General features: G+C 33.6%; 3 protein-coding genes across 5 annotated transcripts in view; 1 reads left to right on the forward strand and 2 right to left on the reverse strand.

The window, feature by feature from the left end:
- Window positions 1-956, reverse strand: part of LOC140743137 (uncharacterized) — a 4,097-nt gene extending 3,141 nt beyond the window's left edge. Inside the window, exons 1-2 of one of the 2 annotated variants that reach the window (XM_073074195.1) lie at window positions 838-956; window positions 549-680 (exon numbers count right to left, since the gene is read on the reverse strand). The gene's annotated coding sequence lies outside the window, so the exon portion shown is untranslated. The remainder of the gene's footprint in view (window positions 1-548; window positions 681-837) is intronic. The other variant, XM_073074196.1, reaches the window with a different exon arrangement.
- Window positions 1-14,664, forward strand: part of LOC140743616 (uncharacterized) — a 42,080-nt gene extending 27,416 nt beyond the window's left edge. For both annotated transcript variants that reach the window (XM_073075039.1, XM_073075040.1), the window contains exons 3-6: window positions 2,277-2,411; window positions 7,265-7,432; window positions 9,649-9,823; window positions 10,337-14,664. In XM_073075039.1, the coding sequence (XP_072931140.1) occupies window positions 2,277-2,411; window positions 7,265-7,432; window positions 9,649-9,823; window positions 10,337-10,540 (682 nt within the window). In that variant the 3' untranslated portion in view covers window positions 10,541-14,664. The remainder of the gene's footprint in view (window positions 1-2,276; window positions 2,412-7,264; window positions 7,433-9,648; window positions 9,824-10,336) is intronic.
- A 900-nt stretch (window positions 14,665-15,564) lies between these two features.
- LOC140743618 (E3 ubiquitin-protein ligase RNF181-like) lies at window positions 15,565-19,479 on the reverse strand. The gene is made up of 3 exons (XM_073075042.1): window positions 19,197-19,479; window positions 16,908-17,082; window positions 15,565-16,765 (listed from the first exon to the last, which is right to left on the reverse strand). The coding sequence occupies exons 1-3, from the start codon at window positions 19,319-19,321 to the stop codon at window positions 16,715-16,717; spliced, it is 351 nt and encodes a 116-aa protein (XP_072931143.1). The 5' UTR covers window positions 19,322-19,479; the 3' UTR covers window positions 15,565-16,714.
- Between the last annotated feature and the right edge of the window lie 2,459 nt (window positions 19,480-21,938).

The following is a 21,938-nucleotide window of genomic DNA, read 5'->3' on the forward strand; positions in this document are numbered from 1 at the left end:
TTAAAGATCTAGTTTAATTCAAATAAAAAATCTACACAGGGTTTTTAAGATTGTACATTAATTGGCTATAAAGATTACGCTTGGCCGAGCAATACAACTGTATCGGTGGGATCGTTTTAATTAATTGCGCTGAAGTCACCCGGTTACCTACTCTTAAACAAATATCGTCGCTTGGAATAGTATATGTGCATTAGCAACAAATACAGCTCCAAAGAAAATCTTGGCCAAGCAACGTAGTAGTTCGAGAAAAACAACGTACCATAGATACAGTAATAGATATATAGGATTATAGATAAGCAAATGAATTTTATTATATAACATTGTAATATATTATGGTGTCGGACGATCTATGCTAAGAATTGCCTTATGTATGCAATAATAATAAGGTAACATAGGCACAAAGGAACCCCTTGACAGAATAGATGGAAGAATGAAGAATCCAGGGCCAGTTATGGTAAAGTGGGACAGGCATAACAAAGAATGCTAAGCAGCTTCACGCCGATACGGAAGTATAATAAGTGTAAAAGTTTACGTGACTATAGCGTTACCATAAAAGGTTGCAAGTTGGCCGATTAGAAAGTCCGCCAAGTATAAGCGCTATAGCAGCTACAGACAAGATTTGGCTGTGAAGGGTCAAAATGTATAATAGTTGCCGAGACACCGATGTCGATACTGTCACTCTGAAACATTAAAACATCTCTGAAAAACATACATACGTATATAATAATAAACGTAATAGTAGTGGAGATTTTTTCTACCTATGTGTTATATATAAAATTGACTGCTTGGATGATGGAACTTAAAATGTGCCACTTAAAATTAATTTATTCTACATACCTGTAAAATAATTGGCTTCTAAAGAAATGCAATGACAAATGTCATTCACAAAGCTCAAAATATAACAGCTACTATCAAAATATCGTTGAGTGTCTTTGGTGTCATCATAATTTACTATGCAAAAGGCATAGATTAGTAAAGATACTTCGCCGCCTTGAAATTGAATGAAGCCACAAATGGCTTATTTTAGTAAGTTCTTTTTTTGAATCCTTGACAAATAAAAACATTTTTAGACAAAATTTACGAATAAATAACTAATTTGCGTAATAATTACGTAATTTACGTAATAAATAAATAATTATTTCAAATATTTTAGGAACATTTTAGCACGGCGAGGTGGCAAAACATTTTTACGCAACTATTTCAATTCTCAAAACTGGGTACATTTTCTTGTTAGGAGTGAGTAATCTTTACTAATCTAGGGCAAAAGGTTGTATCAAAATCAAAGATACCGTAATACTAAGTTACTTACATCTTAGTTTTTTAGTACTTATATAAATACAAATTAATAAAATACAAATTGATTTAAGGAGAAAAAAGTTAGATCAAAAATTACACAATTATCGAATTATATTTCATTGAAAATATATTAACTTTTGAAACTATTCTATTCAATACTTATAATGCATTTGAAAAGACCTTTTTAAAAGAAAACATGACTTCTTTTATTATTGTTATTAGACTCTTATATAGTTTCAGGCAAGAGTCGGGAATACATTTATGATATTTCACTCAATGGTTGGTAGTTGATACAAACACTGACATTATGACGGTAAATAAAATAGTCCAAAAAAATGATTCTAAAATCAGTGTCGTACGCTATCTGCTTGTTTGTGTATTACTTTAAGAAAATAAATGTATTCACAAGACAGGTTTCCGGAGCATAAAAAATAGTGTCGCAGTAGCTTTTGCACTGTTTACGAATAATTCATTATTATTCATCGATATACTACTAATAAAGACGACTTAATGTCATTGTTATTATTCGTATGGTGAAAAAACATTACCATGTTTTTCCCTTTAGTGATCGAAGTGTTTTTCTTTTTATCGTTAAATGTCAACTCAATTGTTCGTCAATGAAATTCTGCACTTTTTATTCTTTCGATTAATTATAACGAAATGTTTACTTTGTAGGTATAATAGATATGTCATATAAAATAGCACGATATGTACCTACTTGTTATTCTCTTTAAATAAACCCCGTTATAATAGCAATTGTGCATCATTGTATTGCATGAATGTAGACCAACTATGAGGATTTTTATGTCTGTTTTATTATGTATTTATTAATTTACTCTGTAGCATTTTTACAACGATTCATTCTTAGTTTTCGAATAACTTAATTTTATAGAAATACTATTTTTAAAACTTGTACACAACACAAGTAAACTGTTGTAAAATCTTTTTGGTATTTTTTTAATAACATTTTATTTGCACAGGGTATCCTTTGGCAGTTCCAAAGGGTCTATGGTGGAGACGCTGATCTACGAGAGTCCTCTCCAAGAGGAACCAGAAACAAGTCCGCCCCCAAAAGTCCAGGAGACCGCATTTCCGTACACGCCCGTGGAGAACGAGTACGTTACTCATTTCATATGTATGTTTTATATATTTACAGAATTCAATGCAGTGCTGCGAATTTATGAGATCCTTTTCTTGTGACTTATTAACTTCGCCCTGCGGTTGTTCTACGAAATTACGATCTTATATTTAAAAAAAAGGCAGTCACACGCGTCACGATCAGTGCCCTGGGTTTTCATCCGCATTTAAAAATGGGTTCTGCGGGTAACAAAAATTAGTTTTCTAAAATAAAAGTAGCCTATGTTACTCTATATAACATAAACTAACTGCCAGTGAAAATCCTGTCGAAATCGGTTCGGCCGTTTCGGAGATCAGCTGGAACGAGCAGTGAGACCGCCAAAAATTTTAATAATATTTTTTTTTATAAATAAGACTTCCATTTTATTCATTTGTATAGATAATACTGAAAGTATATCGTCTTTTCATATATTTATAAATGACTACTACACGCTATTCCATTAGGTACCTACTATGAATGATCTATAAACTTTTTTGTTAATGAACGTACAAACTCGTCAGAATTTACATGAACGTAATTTATATGTAAGATATTCTGTGAGTAGATAGGTGGTCATTAAAATAAATCTTAATAACTCGTAAGAGGCTTTCATGTTCCGGAGAATCTACACGAAATGTTAGAATATTAACACTTCATACTTAATTGCCTAGTACGTATAATAATAATTAAGCATCTATTAGAAATAATACAAAACACCTAGCAAACTAGGCACGTACCTATGCATTAGCAGGTACATGCGTGTTGTCAACATTTGTGATCATTCTGGTCCACGTGGTTATGATGACAACATTCGTAAATCGATCAGTCGAATCGTACAAAGTTCGAGTCAGTCAATGCGTATGGATGGGTGATGTCGCAACTGCAATTGTTATGAGGGGAGCAGGCCCCAGTTAATTAGGGTTGCGAAGGTCAGACCGATCGTTCCGCGAAAAATCTAATTTCCGTTAAACCTAGACTCGTTTGAAACGGAGTGTTGGCCGCACGCTACAATGCACTTACTCCCTTCGATTTGCACTCTTATCTGTAATCTTTTAGATAAATGTATACTTATGACCTTGGTTGTCTGACCATAGCATGAATTCAATTAACTACACTATAGGTAGGTACATAATAATATATCTATACCCCACTTCTTTATTTTCGTAAACCTTCGTATACTATTTTTACGTATACTATTATATCTTTTATAATATACGAGTAAGTCTATAGTACTAGTTGGAAGTCTAGAAAGGCGGAACTTAAATAACATACTAAACCTTATTTTTTATCATTTCTGCAGAGTACAAAGTAGGTGTTACACGTATATTCAAATATAAAAAGACAGTTATGTATATAAATTCCTACCTGATATTTTTACTTTTTCCTTATTTGTAAAGGTTCAGTAAACTTTTCTCAAGCTTACAGTCAATAAAATGATACAACGGTGTAGCGAATGTTACGGAATTACGATTGGCACTCAATAGATGTTCGTGCTGTGATTTTGATTGTTAAACATTTAGCACAAACCTTCCGCCAAATAAAAAAGACCGTATTGCATCTTTTCTGGATTAATATTCCGCTATATATTTTTTTATCTTTAAACTACAGTTTGAACATATTGTTTATTTTTTTAATTGATAATATTAGAATAATTTTGCTTCTGATAATAGAATGATTGTGTAACATAACAAAGATTATGGAGAAAAATCAAAAATGATACAATAGTATGAACCAAAGCTCCGTAGAACATTAAAACTGCAGGAATAACTAAACATAATGTCATAGTCATACTAACGAAGTTGCGGGCAGAACTAGGTCATAAAGCAACTTTTGCAGACGTATAAAATATGCAATATCACTGATGCGAATTGAAATACTAATGGCTTCCTACGAAAACGAGGGAGGGTGGTGTTACTTTAATCTGGCTCTAGCTGCCTGCAAGTAGAGAAATATATTTTATTTTCGGGCACTGGCGTAGGGAATAGTTATATTTGATCCTACTCTACCACACTAAAACCACACTAGAGAAAATAATTTGGGACCTATGCGGTATTCAAATCAATAATCAATAACCCGAGGGCTTCAGTAAATTTTCGTGTGTAGTACTTATGTAATAAATTAATAAATATACCGAATTACAATCATCGCTTTTTTAATTGTATTCAATGATCAAGTGTTGCACTCATATTATAAGAATCGAAAGCTCTACAATTTAGCTATGTAGCAAAAGTTCTCCAGTTTTACTAAAAGTAGAAGAGAATGGTATAAGTAAGGTCCCCTATCACTCGTCGTATTTAATAAATAGATTGGAGAGCAACTCCCCTTCTCTATTTTCCTCTATAAACCGCCGTATCTAGTTGTGAATGATCCCCTAAGTATTACGGTACACTAAGAGGGGAACGCGGTATAATATTAATTTTTCACTAGGTTAAGCTTTTTATCACAATTCAACGTACGAGATATTTTTAGAATAAAATAAAACGTTTATGAAACATTTTATGTACCTAGTCACGTAGGAGTCATAGTAAGTAATATAATAATAGTAATTTTGAAAAGGGGCATGAAGAATGTCCTAAATTTCTGAGCCAGTTAGGAAAAGCTCAATTCAGTATGAATGAAGCGTAATTTTTTTTAAATACTTTAAAATATTAATTAAATAAAAAAACATAATATCTACTCACTATGAAAATACTGAAAATATTGTGATCCATTTTTTCTATTTAATTGACTAATTTTTTTATAATAATTTTGTACTATTGTAAAATATAATAATAATGTCATTTGTATGTATTGATAATAAGTTCAAATATATTAAATATCATGTGTGATAATACTATTATATTCAGTGTGCACTTTTTAGATTCTTATTTAATCAAGGACGTATGCAATTAATCAATTACATTTTCGATAAAATTATGTGAGGCTAATAGGAATCTTGTGATTTATTGAAGTGTAAATTTATCTCAAATATAGAAAATTCAAACAGTTGAAAATAATTGCGATAACGATAACGATTCATGTCATCGAGTTTACGAATCGTATTCGTGATCTTGGAAGGACGTCACTTCACTATGGCACGAATAGCGCTGGCTGCGTGTGTACTCCGCCCGCTCCGCTCCATTCGCCACGGCCGCGCGCGACCGCGACTTCCGAGATCGATGTTGTGAACTCTGTGGAAACACTGTTGTAGTCGTGAAGCGTCGAACGGACCCAGCCCAATAGCGCTCATGTGTTTGATTTGCACTATAATTACTTATCCTTGCAATAAAATAGTGATAATTAAGACGTGAATAGCCTAAAACTGTGATTACCTGCCGGTTTTATTGTGAATACTCGTGAGGTATGTTATTTACACTGTTTACGTCATTCTTGTTGTGCTGCGCACTGGGTGTTCACTTGCCGATTAATTCCAGGTCTGTTACTTTATTGCAATGATTAGTGACTTTTCCAATGAAAACACGTAAAAGTTGTCGATTTTAATGTGACAACGGCCTTTAACACCAGACCGTACAATTTTATTGTATGGAGAATTCGGTCAGCATGACGTCACGAGGACCGAATTATAAACATAAAACGACTTTCAGTTCCATCCACAACTCGGGAGCACAAGGTCACTAGTCACCACGTACCTACATGTAGTAAACATGCATTGGCAAACGTTTTTAAAGCTCTATTTATAATGTCACTCAGTGGCCATACACATAATGGAAGACCCGCCCTGTGCCCTGTCACGGCGGCTCACGGCGCCGCGCCGGCCGCATCGCTTACCCTGTTTTTCATTTTGCCAATTTACGACTTTCCACAGTCATACAGTTATATATTTTAACTTCAACTTTATGTATCTACTTGGTTTATTATGATATTGAAATGTGTAATTATCATTAACTACTATTCAGACACTTAACTTGTTGGATCTTTAATTAAGTTTAATCATCATCATCAAATTATTAATTTGATGCACTACATTAAACAATTTATCTTAGAGATGATTTTGTGTCAATTATATATAATTATATACATGAGACACACCTAGTTCAAATTTGTTGTTGATATATTAGTATTATGGTAATTCTAAATGCTTATATTCTATGTAACTTGATTACTGGTATATGTTAAGAAATATTTTTGAATTTCTTATGCCACTTAAATTAAAAATCATTTCATCTTTTGTTTGGTTCTTTGTTTCTTTGAATGACTTTGCTTATTTGCACCGCTTGCTCTAGCGAACCACCGAAGTCTTCGCCAACCTTGACTCTAGTAAGCTGTGCGTAAAAAATAAACAAATAACATTAATTAAAGTCATAAGATAGTCATAAGATCCTTAAAGAGGTGGAGTGCGAGTCAAACTGGCCATAATTCGTAGGACATTACAGAAATTATGTCAGCATCCATATAATAACCTCTTATAGCAATACAACACTAATGAAACTTTAAAAAGATTCTACAAGTCTCCATGATGTTTTTATTAGAGTTAATAAACATGTGGGTGTTGAATATAGTCATCTTCTAATAAAAGAACAGAAGCCATTATTGAATTACTTACAGTCTTAGCATGCTAGCTGCTGATGCTCATTGGTGGAACTATAATGTACTAGAGCAGAGCGAATCATTAAATGCCACTTTACTGTTCATGACTTAATGTTTTCATTACATTTTTTATTACTTTGCATTTTTGGTATTTTATATTATTCAATATTTTGTTTTTTTAGTTTGTTATATGCATGTATATCATGTTGCATTATATTTTGCATTGCTTGCTAGTGAAAGCTGATTTTTTAAAGGTTGTTTATATAAATGTATAAGGTCTTTCAATTTTTTACAATGTTTGAGACTTAGTATAAAATGTTGCAGATTGGAGCGTTCCAAAGTCCGCGTGTCTTTCTACCAAGGGGCGCGGCCGCAGTGTCTGTCGCCACCACCCTCCATTCCACTACCAGAGTCTCCTATACTTTACGCGGCCATCCTAACGGCAGCTGTTGAAGCTGACATGGCTGACCATATGTATAACAGGCAGATCAGGTATATATATATTTTTTATTAAACTAACAAATGAAGGTGGTAGAACCCTTTGTGGTTCGACTCTGGTGGCACCCCCGCCACACCTATTTCTGCCTAACAGCAAAGTTTGGCGCGGCTGTGTTCTGTTTTGAAGGGTAGATTACAGATGTCCATGGGCGGCAGTGGCCACTTACCATCAGGTGGACTGCATGCTAGTCTGCTACTCCTATATGATAAAAAATAAGAATGCAGTCCATCTGACGGCAACCGGTTGCTGCTGACCATGGACATCTATAATCAACTTCGGAAAGAACAAGGGTCCTATGCCACTGGTGTGGAGTGAGGTTGCTTCAAATGTGGGTGACTAACATTTCAGTAAAACGCAAGAATTACCGGCTAGACATAGGTGTGATAGGCCCCCGGTCAAATCACTCTGGTTCTTTCAAAATTTCCAACAATTACATTTATTCCAACTTATTACTTTTTATCTTATCTTTTCTATTCTTGCTCTTTTTACAAATAAAAAGTTATTTCATTAAAAAAAGAAACCTATTACTAAAGAACTTCTTCATTAAATGAAAACGAATGACATACATTGTTGAATTCCTTGTTTAATTGGATTTCACATATTAAACAGAATGTTTTGGAGAGTTTCCAGATGTGCTGGTCTTGTCTTTGTTTTCATACACTATTAAAGAAAGAAACATTCTCTTTGTTAAAATAACATGCAATATATATATTTACTAGCTGACCCGGCAAACATGTTGCCATATAAATAAAAAAATGGTAAGGGTGAACAACCCTTATCAGTTATGGGTATGAAAAATAGATAGTAGATTCTCAGACCTACTGAATATGCATATAAAATTTGGTGAAAATCAGTAAAGCCCTTTCGGAGGAGTATTGTAACTAACATTGTGACATGAGAATTTTATTATATAAGATGTAACATTTTTATTAACATAGATATTGTATTATAAAGAAATTGAATACTTTACATTTTTGTCACGGTAAACCCCATCTTTTTATCTGTCATAACCACATGATGGGGAAAAAATGTAGGGACTTTTCCGGATAGTTATTGAGGCTAATCTTGAATGGTTGACCTAATTTGAGGCTGATCTTACATGCACATAACATATATATATCAAGGGAACGTAATCATGTTCGCAAACATTAAAACCGTATGCAGGCGAGCAGAGCTGTAATCCCTTATTAAAAGTATGAATAGAGGCATACGCCCATTAGGGCCGGATTTAAGGGAGGGCAACACAATAGAGACGTCGGAACTTTTTTTTAATTCCGACTAGTAAACACTAGTAAAAATATATATATATTTTCCTTTGATATTCTTTTTCGCTGTTTTGTCTTTATCTACAGTACTTTGTACAAACGAATACTAGAAGAATCTACCTGCGTTTCACAATAAAATGTTTATTGAAAATCTGAAAATTTGTCATTTTGTTCAGAAAATAATTTGGGGACAGGGGGCCTCCACTCCTTTGTTGCCCCAAGGCCTCTAGACCTCTAAATCTGGCCCTGATACCCATACTGAAAGCCTTTAGTATAAGCTGGTTCAGTTGTTCAATCACAATGCACACGCCTCGATACGGCCAGACCTTCGTTTGTTACGAAATATCTATCCAAGCTCTTTATGCTCACATAGTAACTTCACACATTATTATACCTATTTCACGGTTCATGTCATGCTCTGTAAAACTCCATCCTTTATAATATGTACTACAGTAATGGGCGTCATTGTAAAATACTACATTGCAATCTGTTTTAATTGAAACATTTTCTCGCAATTCTAGTTTCAACAGGAAACTAATGCGCAAAGCCGTTAGTGACTATTTGTTTGTTATTGTAAAAGACTTGTATTTGATTTTATTCTTTGATTATAGTCATGAATAACTAACTGCTTTTATCAGCCTCTACAATGCTGGTAGGAATCCTATTAGAAACGGTTTGGTTATGGTATATGGTTGATTGCGGTTTATTCTTTTGTAAAAAGACTACTAATAATCAATTATTATATACGTACAGCTATATAATTAAATACATATAAGTTGTGGTATTGTGCCTATCGCTGATCGGTCTTTTTTAACAAAGAATAAAAAACACCTCTGTTGTTTTATACTTTCTTATTCTATATATGCTCTAAATGAAACATCCGACTCTACAGTCAACTTGATGACGTAATACAATTTCTTAAGAGTGTAACTGTTGTTTTCCAGTACCGAGAGCGGCTGGGACAACCCGTTCCGTCCGGACGGCGACCTGAGCCGCGAGGCGGACGAGATCGTGTCGCTGATCAAGGGCGGGAAGCCGATCACTCCCACGCCCACCGCCGCGCCGCAGCTTCCGGCCTGCGATGAAAAGGAGGAGAAGACACACGCGAACAATGTTAACGTGAGTTGCATTTTATCTCTGATTTTATCTATCAACTACATCAACAGATACAAGTATTCTCTCCTTTCTTTTTTTTATAATATAGGAGTAGCAGACGAGCATGCAGTCCACCTGATGGTAAGTGGTTACTGCCGCCCGTGGACATCTGTAATCAACCCCGATAGAATTAGATATTCCTACCTGAGGTCGGCCACAGATGCGCACCTACGTCTGATGATTAAGCTGGAACGCCTCGGAAAAGTATGTCTCCCTTCAAACCAGAACACAGCAGCGTTCAACACTGCTGTTATGAGGCAGAGATAGGTGTGGCGGTGATGCTGCCGGAGTCGAACCGCAAAGGGTTCTAACACCTTCTGTACACTGAAGTCGTTGTCTCGAAGTATTATTCAAATAAGACACTGAAATGCATTCTATTTTAATAGGTTTATGTGGTGGTTTATGTGTTCTTTCTTTAGTCTCCAGAACAAAAGTACACAAAACACAGTATGTTGAGAAAGTGTATTTGATTCGCAGGCTAATGCTCCTTCTCCTCAAACTAAGGCGCCTCTGCAACAGAGCACTCCGAAGGCTATGAACGGCACGAAGAACGGCGCCGCTGTGCCGGAGATGCGCCAAGGCCAGGTGGAGGTGCAACGCGCTCCGCCTCAGGAACCTCTCCAGCCGGAGCACGTGACCATCAAGAAGAAGTCCAAGTGCAAATGCTGCGTCATCCAGTAAGGTGACCAAATCACTGCTCCACACCGGTAACACGCTATGCTTCATTATGTTAGCATATATCCGATTTCGGTGTTTACTCGGTGCTATTCGTTTTCGACTTGTTCAACAAAAGGTAACTTCCTACCTTATATTTCAATCATCAATCATGTTACATCTATCCAGAAAGCCTATGTGTTCATTATACTATAGCAAATTGTCTCAATATGGCCTGCATGTCTGTGAGCTATTTTGTTAAATTTTTTCTTACATGGTCTCAATTGTGATCAGACTTTTATAACAGTTATTTGGATCATGTCGAATTTTATCCTATTGTAGACCATATTAAAATTGTGTCAAAATAAGCGTGCACACTAAAATTTTGCAAAACCAGAGACAAGATGAATGTGAATCTCAGTTTACCAACAGTTCATCGATAGTAGAATAGAACAGAGAACAATATTAATAGGCAAAAAGAGATCGAAACTTAAAATTTACATATAAATTATATATACCTACATAAATTACTTAGTCGGGTGTATCACGTAACTTTCAACTTAATCATTCACATTATCTTGATTGTAGTGAAGTGCTCCGTTTTTAATGATAAATATTGAATCAAATATTATAGCTGTTTTGTAGTATACCCGTTGCTTCTTTAATGTAATTCACTTGCGTCCAGTAGATGTTTATCCACAGGAGATTAATCATGAAATCCCTCTAATAATTCGTGCTCATACTGTTTTTAAAAGTTTAAAGGCCAATATGCAAAATAGAAATTGTGCTTTACTTGTTATATTGTATAAGAACAGCATCTTTTTGGGAATTTGCTATAGAAGTGATGCGGTATGGAGACAGGTGCTTCTTTGTTACAACTGTAACTGGTTTATAAGGAAATAAGATTGAATATTGTAAAGATGCTAATCTGATATTTTAATACTTGACCTTAAAGAAGTAGGACAAGAAGTCTTATGCTTTGCAAGCTATTATTTCATATATTTTTTATTAGATTAATAAATTATTACGAAATTAATTAGTTATTTAGTATAGATGACGATAAATTACTTTGTTGTAAGTATTTATTGATCATAGAATTCGAAAAGAAATGCTCGAGCTAGTGACTGAAAATCGTAAAACACAGTTTTACAAATACATGACGCTGGAAATCCTATGTATAAAATGTGAAGAGACTAGATAAATATGCCCTTTTGAATGTAATAGTGTTCTTAAGTAGATAGGTAAATAGAAAGGTTAACAGTAATTTATGCATTGGATGGTTTCATTAATGGGATATTTAAAACAGAAATATTTTTTATTAATTGAAATAGGAATAGAATTGGAACGGGCCGATTACATGAGAATGACGATTGTATGGTTTGATATGCACCAACTTGGGGTGATAGAATGGACTCATAGTTCATTGATGTTGAAAGGCTGTAGAAGTTAAAAAGTCACATGTAACTGCTTGGCATAGATGATCCTGGCACGTAATTAGAACTTAAACAGGCGCGGTGTAAATTGTGACGTCACAGTAGTAGACAATACTCTCAGCGTTTTGTGTGCTTTTCATATATGAGCAGTTCTATACCTGCAACTTTAATGTATATCAGAAACACATTTGATATTTTAATGAGGTGGTATTAGAAATTTACTATTTTCCGCAGTTAGTTCATTTAAAATTATATGCTGATATAAAAACGGGGACTTAGTTTATTATAAATACCATCACTCTTTTCTGCTAGATAGGAAAGTTCGCCCTTCAAATGGCCTCCGCACCACCATTACTACTAACAGTTAAAATTACGTGCCAGGGACTATAAATTTGATTTAATATTATTTCAGAGAATTTCCTTAATCTGCGCAGTCGCTGTAGTATGTGTCTATATCGTTAACTGTGGTTCCATGTAAGCACCATAATATATGCAATATAATTATATTAAATAATCATTGCACTAGAACTTAGTGGACTATTCGTGTGGCTATTTGATTGACATTATTATAAATCATATCACATTTTACAAATACAGATCTTTTCATATATTAAAAATGCTACAGATTTTCATATAATACGACATTCTGCAATTATTACACATAATAATATGACTTCCTTTAACAAGTTTTGTTTAAATCTCATCTTATGTTAAGTATTTCTAGAAATTACTTTTAATATTAAATGCTTGTTAAAATGTTGTTATTTATTATTTCGATATTTTTATACATATACGAAGTAAGCTAATAGACTCCTAGTAGGTTATAATTTTTCGTATGGATAAGTTTGTCAATTCATTGTCTTATGTTGATGCCCAACATTGTACGTTGAGAAATAATTCGAGCACGAGTTTGACGAACCACTAAAAGGAGAGAAACGACACTGAAAAGAAAGTAATACATACGTCTATATTAAGCTGTGAGAGCATACATTGCACGTTTTTTCCTATAAAATTGCTGCCTTTTCAATTAAGGCAGCAAAACAATATAAATTACTGTTTAAATACATTCGCATATAGGTTTCAATTAAATCCTTATGAATGGGGCTAAATTGTTGTCTAAAATATATGCGCTCTCTCAAATTTTATTTTTCTGAAGGTTTAATTTCTAAACAGATGTCTGATATTATTTTATAGGTGCTTATTTACGCTAATGTCTATTTGTTTTAATTTTCCAGAAAGTTTCTTGATTTAGGAATCTATTTGGTCACTTCGTCTATGTTTTTACATCATGATATTTTAAGTGCGTTTATTTGGGCACAAACGTTTTTGGTCATAATAATTCCTATACAGTAGAAAGTTGATTGTCTAAATGTTTATATCTTAACTATGTTTGTGCAGCTGACGTAATTGACTCTCTGAACTCATGAATTATTGATTTCATCGCCAATTAAATCTAGTTAGTATCGAATAGTATTTGACAAATACCTCAAAATGTTGTGTTTAATGGAAAAGGGGATAACTGAAGGAGTCCCTATATTAATGGCTGCTGCAGACTTGAAGACTTGCTTGAGAACTCAAGTCAAGGTTTATTTGATGGTCAATATGTATACTAAAATTAAAAAAATAATATCTTTTTAAAATATTCGGATAATCGACTATCTACTGTATTTAATTATAGTGTTTGTAATGGGAGCCATGACATATTTTTTCTATTGATATATGGATGGTGCTGATAAAAAGATTTTCGTATTTGTAACAATACAATCTATTCGATCTTAAATTGAGTGTTGAGTTACGATGGAACTGCAAATAACTGCATATTAGTAGAGATATATCGTATTATTTTGTAAGTACATACCTTAAAAATGTGTTCATATGGTTCTGTGAGACATTGTTATGGCTCTCATTAATGTGTAATATTGTAAATTATGTATCTATCTATTATCTACTGAAAAACTATAAAATTGGTGATGTCAAGTGTTTCAGGTTCTCATGAAAAAAGTCATTAAAGTATTATATTAGTGTAACATGACATATTCATATACACAAATGATACATAAAATAATATGTTCATTTATAAAATGTAGATTTTATCTTGTATTATTAAATGTGAGCCTTTTCATATTACAGCTATTTGGCAACTACATAGTATATTTAGTAAATTATTTGGACCCTTATATAGTTATAAGTTGATCATAAATCTAAATGATAGCTACGTGAGAACTTGGGAGTTTTATTATTACTTTAAAATGTGCTGACAGAATGTACTGGTAACTTAGAAAAAATATCTCATGTCGGTTACAGTATCCAGATTTTTATGTCATCGATCAGCAGTGGTTTGTAAGTAGGACGGTAGTTATTGTGCCAGTATATTTTAAAATTGTTTTGAATATGTTCCTTAATAAAGTTTTTTATTTGCAAGTAAAATACTGTCATTAAGGTTTACATATTTACCTAAACTTCAAAAAAGTACCAATTGCTTTTTGAAACAAAATAGCAAAATTTTACTTAATATTATATAAATTACGTAAAAACACTAAGTAAGTATATTCTTATTTCCAATATTTGTATGTATTAGCTGTATGTGTAATAGAAATTTAAATCTAAAATGACATTATATTTGTATAAAATATTTACTTTCTATTATTATCAATCAATGAATATGTACAAATCGATTACATTGTAATTATTATTTATATTAAATCTTTAAAGGAGGAATAGTTGTTTGATTTTTTATTTGATAATTGTGGAGTTAATTGGCGTAATAAAATTGTTGGTACTGACTAATATAAATAGCCCCTAAAGCCAATGATTTTGGTAACTTAGATAATATGAAAAAAAAGCAGGACACCGTGTTTTAACCGACAAGTATAATGTAAGTAGTCCCATGATCACACATATTCATAAAATAAAATTGCCATTTCCTGTCATATTAGTCACCGCAAGTGGCTTGTAGAGACTGCAGCGAATTGAAAGACAAGTAAAACATAAAGCCGGGTGACAAGAAACAGGTACTCGGTATAAACCATAAATTTGATGTGTATTCTCAATTGTATGAGTTGCCAGTTTTATAAGATACCCTGTGTACGTTTATATAATAACTGTATTTTAATATTCATTCTATCAGGGAAATATATAGGGCTAACCAGGGGCTAACAAAGTGTTTGTATCTAATATTTTCGTCTCTTGATTCAGTGCTTCAAGTCCCAATATACCTTTATGAACCTTTACATAAAAATAAAAGAAAGGATACATTTGAGTCTGGAAATATTTTTCAATTGATCACTAATAAGCGTAAAAGTTAAATAACAGAAGAGAAAAATGGTTGTCTCGCCATTTTGTAGAGTATCCCTGTCCTCTAAAATCCATTGACGACTTTTCATGTATTGTCATCCCAATGAAAATAAAAATGAATGGAAGCAACTTTAAATAGGTCTTTTTATACGAATAAATCTTGAATTATTTTTCTTTAATATGAACTTATTCCCAACCGTGGTTGTAAATTATGATCAGGAAAAGCAGGAGAGTATGGGTACCCATTACCGTTTCCTAAAAAGAGAAATGGTTTCTGATCCAAGATCTGCTGGCCATCCAGCTTGAAAAATTAAAACAACTATATATTGATTATACTTTATTGATGATATAATGTTTTACAATCATTATTCATTCAAATAGGTTCTAATGCACGTAGAGTGATTTCTGCCTGTTGTGTCTCAGTCTGGTAACTTCCATAGTAGAAAAAGCTGCATCTTGAATTGATGATTCATCCATGTAATCTTTTCAACGAAACCATAAAACCACCCCTTGTGTATCTACGTATTTCTACTCCATTATAGACACATATATTAAATGGAAATACAGAAGAGTAAGGTACGGATAGGTATATAAGTGAACTGGATTTAATCTTTCATAATTAAATAATTGCTGTTTTAGGAAAAAATACAAAATAGATTGAAATAAAAAGCAACATAAATGATTACATTTCGAACATATTCTTCAATAAAGTATAAAAATATAAATTTCATGTGGGCTTTATATAATTTTCTGAGATTCATATTGCTACACTGACATTTTTGTAAATTTGAATAATTTTTGAAGTAAAATCAGTGTAGTCTTTTTCATATTTTTTTGATGTTTCTCGGTTACACTATATACACAGAGAACCTCCACCGAACATTATTCCCAATATTTTACCACAATTTAAATTTGGCCTTTTTGGACTAAATATATAAATAACAATATTAAAAACCAAGTACTTAACTAAAATTCAGATACCTAAACTTGCATATAAGTTGATAGTAACAATTATCACATTATGATAGATGTTTTACAAAGATAAGTTTCAAAAGTTATTCAAAATGTTTAGTAGATTATTTCAAAATGTGAGCTTTGATTGCAATAATATAGTCTTACAAAATATATAATATTAAACAAAATGTGAATGTGAAATAACTAATACACCACTATGCTTGACTTAATTGAATTCGTCAATGTAAATGTAATTTTTTCGAAAGGTCCATACGCATAGGGTTGAAAATTATTTCAAAATTAAACTTACATCAGCAAACTAATGTTAACAAAACCTAGCCAGTCAACACTTAATACATAATGATGTTAAGTCAGGACAAATATGTTTTAGTGTTGAGTAAAGTAAGGTACCTGATAATAAACAGCATCAACATACTTATTCTAATTCTAAGTTTCTAAAGTACAATATGAAGAGATCTTTAAGAAAAAATGCATTTGTTTTCAGCGGCAAAGTCCCAGCTTATTCCAGGCCAGTGGGGAGTTTGTGTCGGCAGAATGGGCAGGTATTATTCTGAAATAATAAATTAAGTTGTAGCATTAAAGAAATATGCTACTTGCACCTGTAGAGCTTATACGACAAGTTGTACACAATGGTTATATTAAGTAAGTAGTGCTGAAGTCTATTACATTTATAAACAATATGTCAATAATACCTGCTGCAGCCAAGTCAGAAGGCAGGTGCTATGGAAGATGTGTTGGCAGGGCATCTTCTTAGCCCTTTCTGTCTTCTTGAACTCCACCAGGCAAATGGAGCAATCTAACCCTTCTTTCTTTATCTCAATTTCAAGCAAGCTGATGATTGCAGCATGGGTGGCTGGCTGGGGCAGCCTGCAATATAATATGTGCATTTTAATATATACCAAGGTAATATAGAGAGATTTTTTATTATGAGGGACTTCACAGATTCTAAGCCTTTTAATACAGGTTATCTTGAATACAGTACCTACTACCAGTCACATATACATTATGACTTTGACCTTGGTAATATTTTCATTGTGTTTCATCTGATAAATTTAAATAAAATAAGAGTTTCTTATAAGGTAGTAAGGTTACAGTTTTAGACGTCCATAGCCAACACAACTGGAGGCAATTAAATCACAAATACACTGCCACTGTTAGTCTAAGCTCATTGACTTGTATGTCACTGGCACTCATACCCTTCTCTCAAACCACAATAATTGCTTTATTGAGACTGGAACCTCACTTGGCGATACCTTTCAATCATATTATTATCGCAGTCAATACACATCTATATTAAGCAGCCAGATAAGCATCTCTTATAATTCTCTGATCTGCCTTTTGCAGGTATTTAGCTTGTGGTTATAAATTTATAAGTGAGGCTTGTAAGGTAATTGTCGAGTGGTGAATCTTTCGTTGTTGTAGGAGTTACAAGTGTCCTTTAGCAAGAGATGCTGTTGAACTTTTGTTTTAGGCACTCTCTGGTCCTTTGGTAACCAAGTGCCAGAGGTGAAGCATGAAGTGCCGGTCATTGAGGATCGCAGGCGTCCAAAGCTGAAGCTTGACATCTTCAAATTTCCCACTAGCTCATTAGGATTTGCATATGTATGATGGAATGTATGTCTACCATCTCCTTTTTTCCCATTGGCGCTCTCTGGTCCTGGCGCAACCAAGTGCCCTAGAGGAACCATGAAGAACCGATCACCATGTGTAGCAACTTGAAAATGTTGTATATTTGCTTGTGGAAAATATCTTATTAGATGTCCCAAAGCTATGGCTCGACATCATTGAATTTGCCATCAGCACATTAGGATGTGCCTTAGTATGTTGTAAGATTTCGGAATGGGTATAATGTCCTCATTTATCGTTGGCACCCTCAGAACTCGGTGCATCTAATTGCCAATAATGAACTGGGACGCACCGATCAACATGTAGAGTAAATTGGTTTGAAAATGTTATGTGAAACAATTTATTTTAGGCTGCCGAAGCTGTGGTTTGACATCATCAAATTTGCCGCTACCACATTAGAATGTGCCTCTGTATGTTTTGAGTAAGATGCCTTTGTACAATCTTCCATTGGCACTCTCGATCATCAAGTCATCAAATTTGCCGCTGGCACATAAGGAAATGCGTAAGTATGTTGCGAGTAAGATTTCAGAATAAATATAATGCCCTCGTCTACTATTGGCACCCTCAGGACCCGGTGCAACTAAGTGCCAGATATGAACTATGAAGCACCAATCTACATGTCTAGTAACTTGGTTTGAAAATGTTGTATGATTGCTATCTTTGAGTTCACCGCCGTGCCCCGAGTTCCGCTCGATAAGACAGGATCGGTGATTGTTTTGTGAAGGAGCACTGTAATTGTTGTACTACCCAAGGTTGTACTTCCAACTCGTTTTGGCTTATTGGATTTTTCAGGGATGTCAGTTTAGACGGGAATGCTTTACCGCAGGTCAATTGTATACTTCTTTTATAGCCCATACAACTATATTTATATGTTACTTATGTACTTTTCTAAATATCCGCTGTATTATTTTAATAAAATCTTGCCCTAATAATAAAGGCCTAATAATCATGTGTCAGTATATGTATATATATATATATATATATATAGATTATCTAAAAATATTTATTGAATGATGAATGTTTTTACAGTTTGACCGATTATATTTTATTTTGTTTCTCAAAAAAACAGACCTACCCAAAAAAATAAAGGGGAGAAAATTAGGGTGTGTCCTTTCCGTGAGGACACGAAAAATGTCTATAAAATACATTTTTGAGCTCACTTTATGAATAATGGTTTATTTTCAATGCTATTTGCATTTATGTTCTAAAAATAATGTTCTACGCATAATTTTTTTTCGTACCTGTCCCACCCATTCAATATCCCGACTAGTAGATCATGCCATCGCTGACTCCACTGCGTCTTGTAAAATCAACAAAAAAGAAAAAACGCACAACGTTGATGATAAATCACTTACCTAGGCCAGTCTGCGTTCAAACTTTCTTCGAAGAGCCCGATGTCGATGAGGAATCGGGCCATACGTAGATGGTTGGGAGCACCCCCAAGCTCTCGGCGTCGCATTTCTTGAAAGTAATCCGTCATGATTTTCGATAGTAGCTCAATAAATTGCAAGATACAATTTATCACAAGTAGAAACTGTTTTCTTCAAAAAGTAGGAGCGCAGAGACTACCCACCATTTGCCAAACAAAATCAATAATCTATTTGCGAGGCGAGCCGGTATCGTAGTTTTTTTTAAAGCTATGACCAACAACAATAACTAATAATCATTCTGCCTTGGACAAACGAACTTAGTCAACATACCTTAACTTTTTTATTTTTCTGTTTATGTTACAAACAAAATAATAAAATAAATATATGGAAAATGATTATCGATGACTTTGTAAAATGTATGTTTTGCTATTGTTGTCTCGTTTACATACTCGCCGAACAATGACAGGTGCATCAGGTATCCTTTGAATCGGGTTGAAAATTCAAGAATGGACGAACGTCGTGGCGAGTACTCTTTGGTACTCGGTGAGTATGTAAGCCTTGTCTAAAACAATTATTACCTATTTTTTCAAAAAACGCGGGAATCAGTGTCTTGTGTGTATTTTTGTCACATTCTTTTGAAATCTTTTGCAATGTTTAATATATAGATAAGGCGAGTGTGTACATTTAGTTGCTACTCATTGAACAGTTGCTTTTAGTGTGCAGTTGCAGTTTCTATGTTTCTACTTGTTGGGAAATGGCCACAGGAGAACGAGAAAATAAACTATGAAATATAATAAAATAAAATTCACTCCAAAAAGATACTTTTTATTATATCGAATCATTGACAAGAATGACAAATCAGAAGAAGAAAAATATATGCTTTTCAGTTGCCAGCTTTATCATATACAACCTACTTGAATATTATACATTATGAGAGGCTTGGTTTTTTGCTATATTCCAACACTACTAGTCTATTTATTTAATTTAAATAATTTATTGTACTTTGGGAAGTCTTCAGGTCTTCAGTAAGTCTCGTTATATTTTTTTCTGTTGCAGATAATATAATAATTTTTAATTATGGATTCACTATGAATACATAATATATATTTTTACTAGAATGCAGTAACGTTAATAAGCGGTGTGGTAAGATGGTAGGCATATATTACACGACACTGTTGCTAGTTTGAAGGTGGTAGAGCCCTTTGTGGTTCGTCTCCAGTGGCACCACCACCATACCAATTTCTGCACAATAAAAGCAGTGTTAAGGGCTGCTGTGTTCTGGTTTGAAGGATGTAATAACGGAAACCAAAGTTTCCCATGCATTCCAGTTTAGTCTTTAGGGGTAGCAGTGCATCTGTGGCCGATCTCAGGTAGTATATCTAAAAAGGAAAGTGCTACCGCTTGACTAGATTGACCCTAAGTATGCAGATCCAAGAGGGTAATACAATGCAGACTGACTTACCAGAGTAGGTGGGCCATAGATTAGTATTACTCATCTATGGGTGGCGCATATTTGTACTTTAGTTGACATGCCACGACAAAGAGACTATTCTTAGTACTCTATGCCATATGGGAGTTAGCAATATAGGGATGATAAGGATTAAGGGACAATAATATAATGAAACCCTATTGAAAAAGGTAAAGATACCTATTGGCATAGTAGAGGCCTGTTGAATAATTACGGAGTTAAAAGTTATTTATATTTACCTTTTTGTGTACCTACGTTTTATAAATATAAAAAAATACATTTGTAGTCTTAAATAATATTTTATTTTATAAGTATTGTCAATTACAAATTGAAATTAACATGTGATTACAGACATTACTGTTAAGTTCATCTAAGTATTATTTACTTGTAGCTCCTGCTGTTTAGTCACAGTAGAAATATGGACAATATGGAAACTCCCTCAAAACGTCACGTCGCGTTGATATGTGAGTGTGCCGTTTCGAACGCTTTGTAGGGAGTTGCATACTATTCCATACTTCTACTGTGGTTAGGTTTTCCAATTTAAAAAAAAAAACATTAATATATAGTTATGACAATCATGTTTGCTATGCTCAGTGCAAAGCATCTACATGCTACAATCAGATTATCTTGTTTAATCATCAATACAATTAAATTATCCAAATGATAAACTTTGTAAATGTTATACATATTTTGCATAAAATTAATTTAATGTCATGTTTGTCAGCATTGGCGGGGCATATAATATAACCGATCTATTTTTTTCTGTTTCGTGGACCGTGAACAGAACTGTTTCGGTTCATATTGTCGTTGATTATATTGATGTGTTAATTTAATTGCATTAATCCATGCAAGTTATTGCGGATCAGATGACACATAGGTAAAAGGAGCTTAATATTTCTAAATGAGCGGGCAATCAATGGATTGAAAAGGCACAGGTTCAGTCACAGTGGCATCACGCCTATGTTGACAAGCATTTCAGGTTAACATACAGGAAATTGAAATAGTCGAATAGCTTATTGTTCCGTACTCATCTAATTTCTGGAATAGTTCCAGAAAGACCATATACCCATAGACCTAAGAATCCTTTGCATACTGGCAATAGCAAAGAGAAAAATAAATAAAGAGAAAAATCTCTTGACTTGGTAAGAACATTGTATACAAAAGTAAACATATTCATTCATGTGTGTACATGCATACAAAAGTATATATCAGTTTTACAGTGCAAGTTATATTGGTGTTATATATTATATTCATTTTCT

Source organism: Epargyreus clarus, unplaced genomic scaffold (genome assembly GCF_041222505.1).
Source record: "Epargyreus clarus isolate Ecla_fem2 unplaced genomic scaffold, WU_Ecla_fem_2.2 ptg000007l, whole genome shotgun sequence".
Classification (NCBI taxonomy): Eukaryota; Metazoa; Arthropoda; class Insecta; order Lepidoptera; family Hesperiidae; genus Epargyreus; species Epargyreus clarus.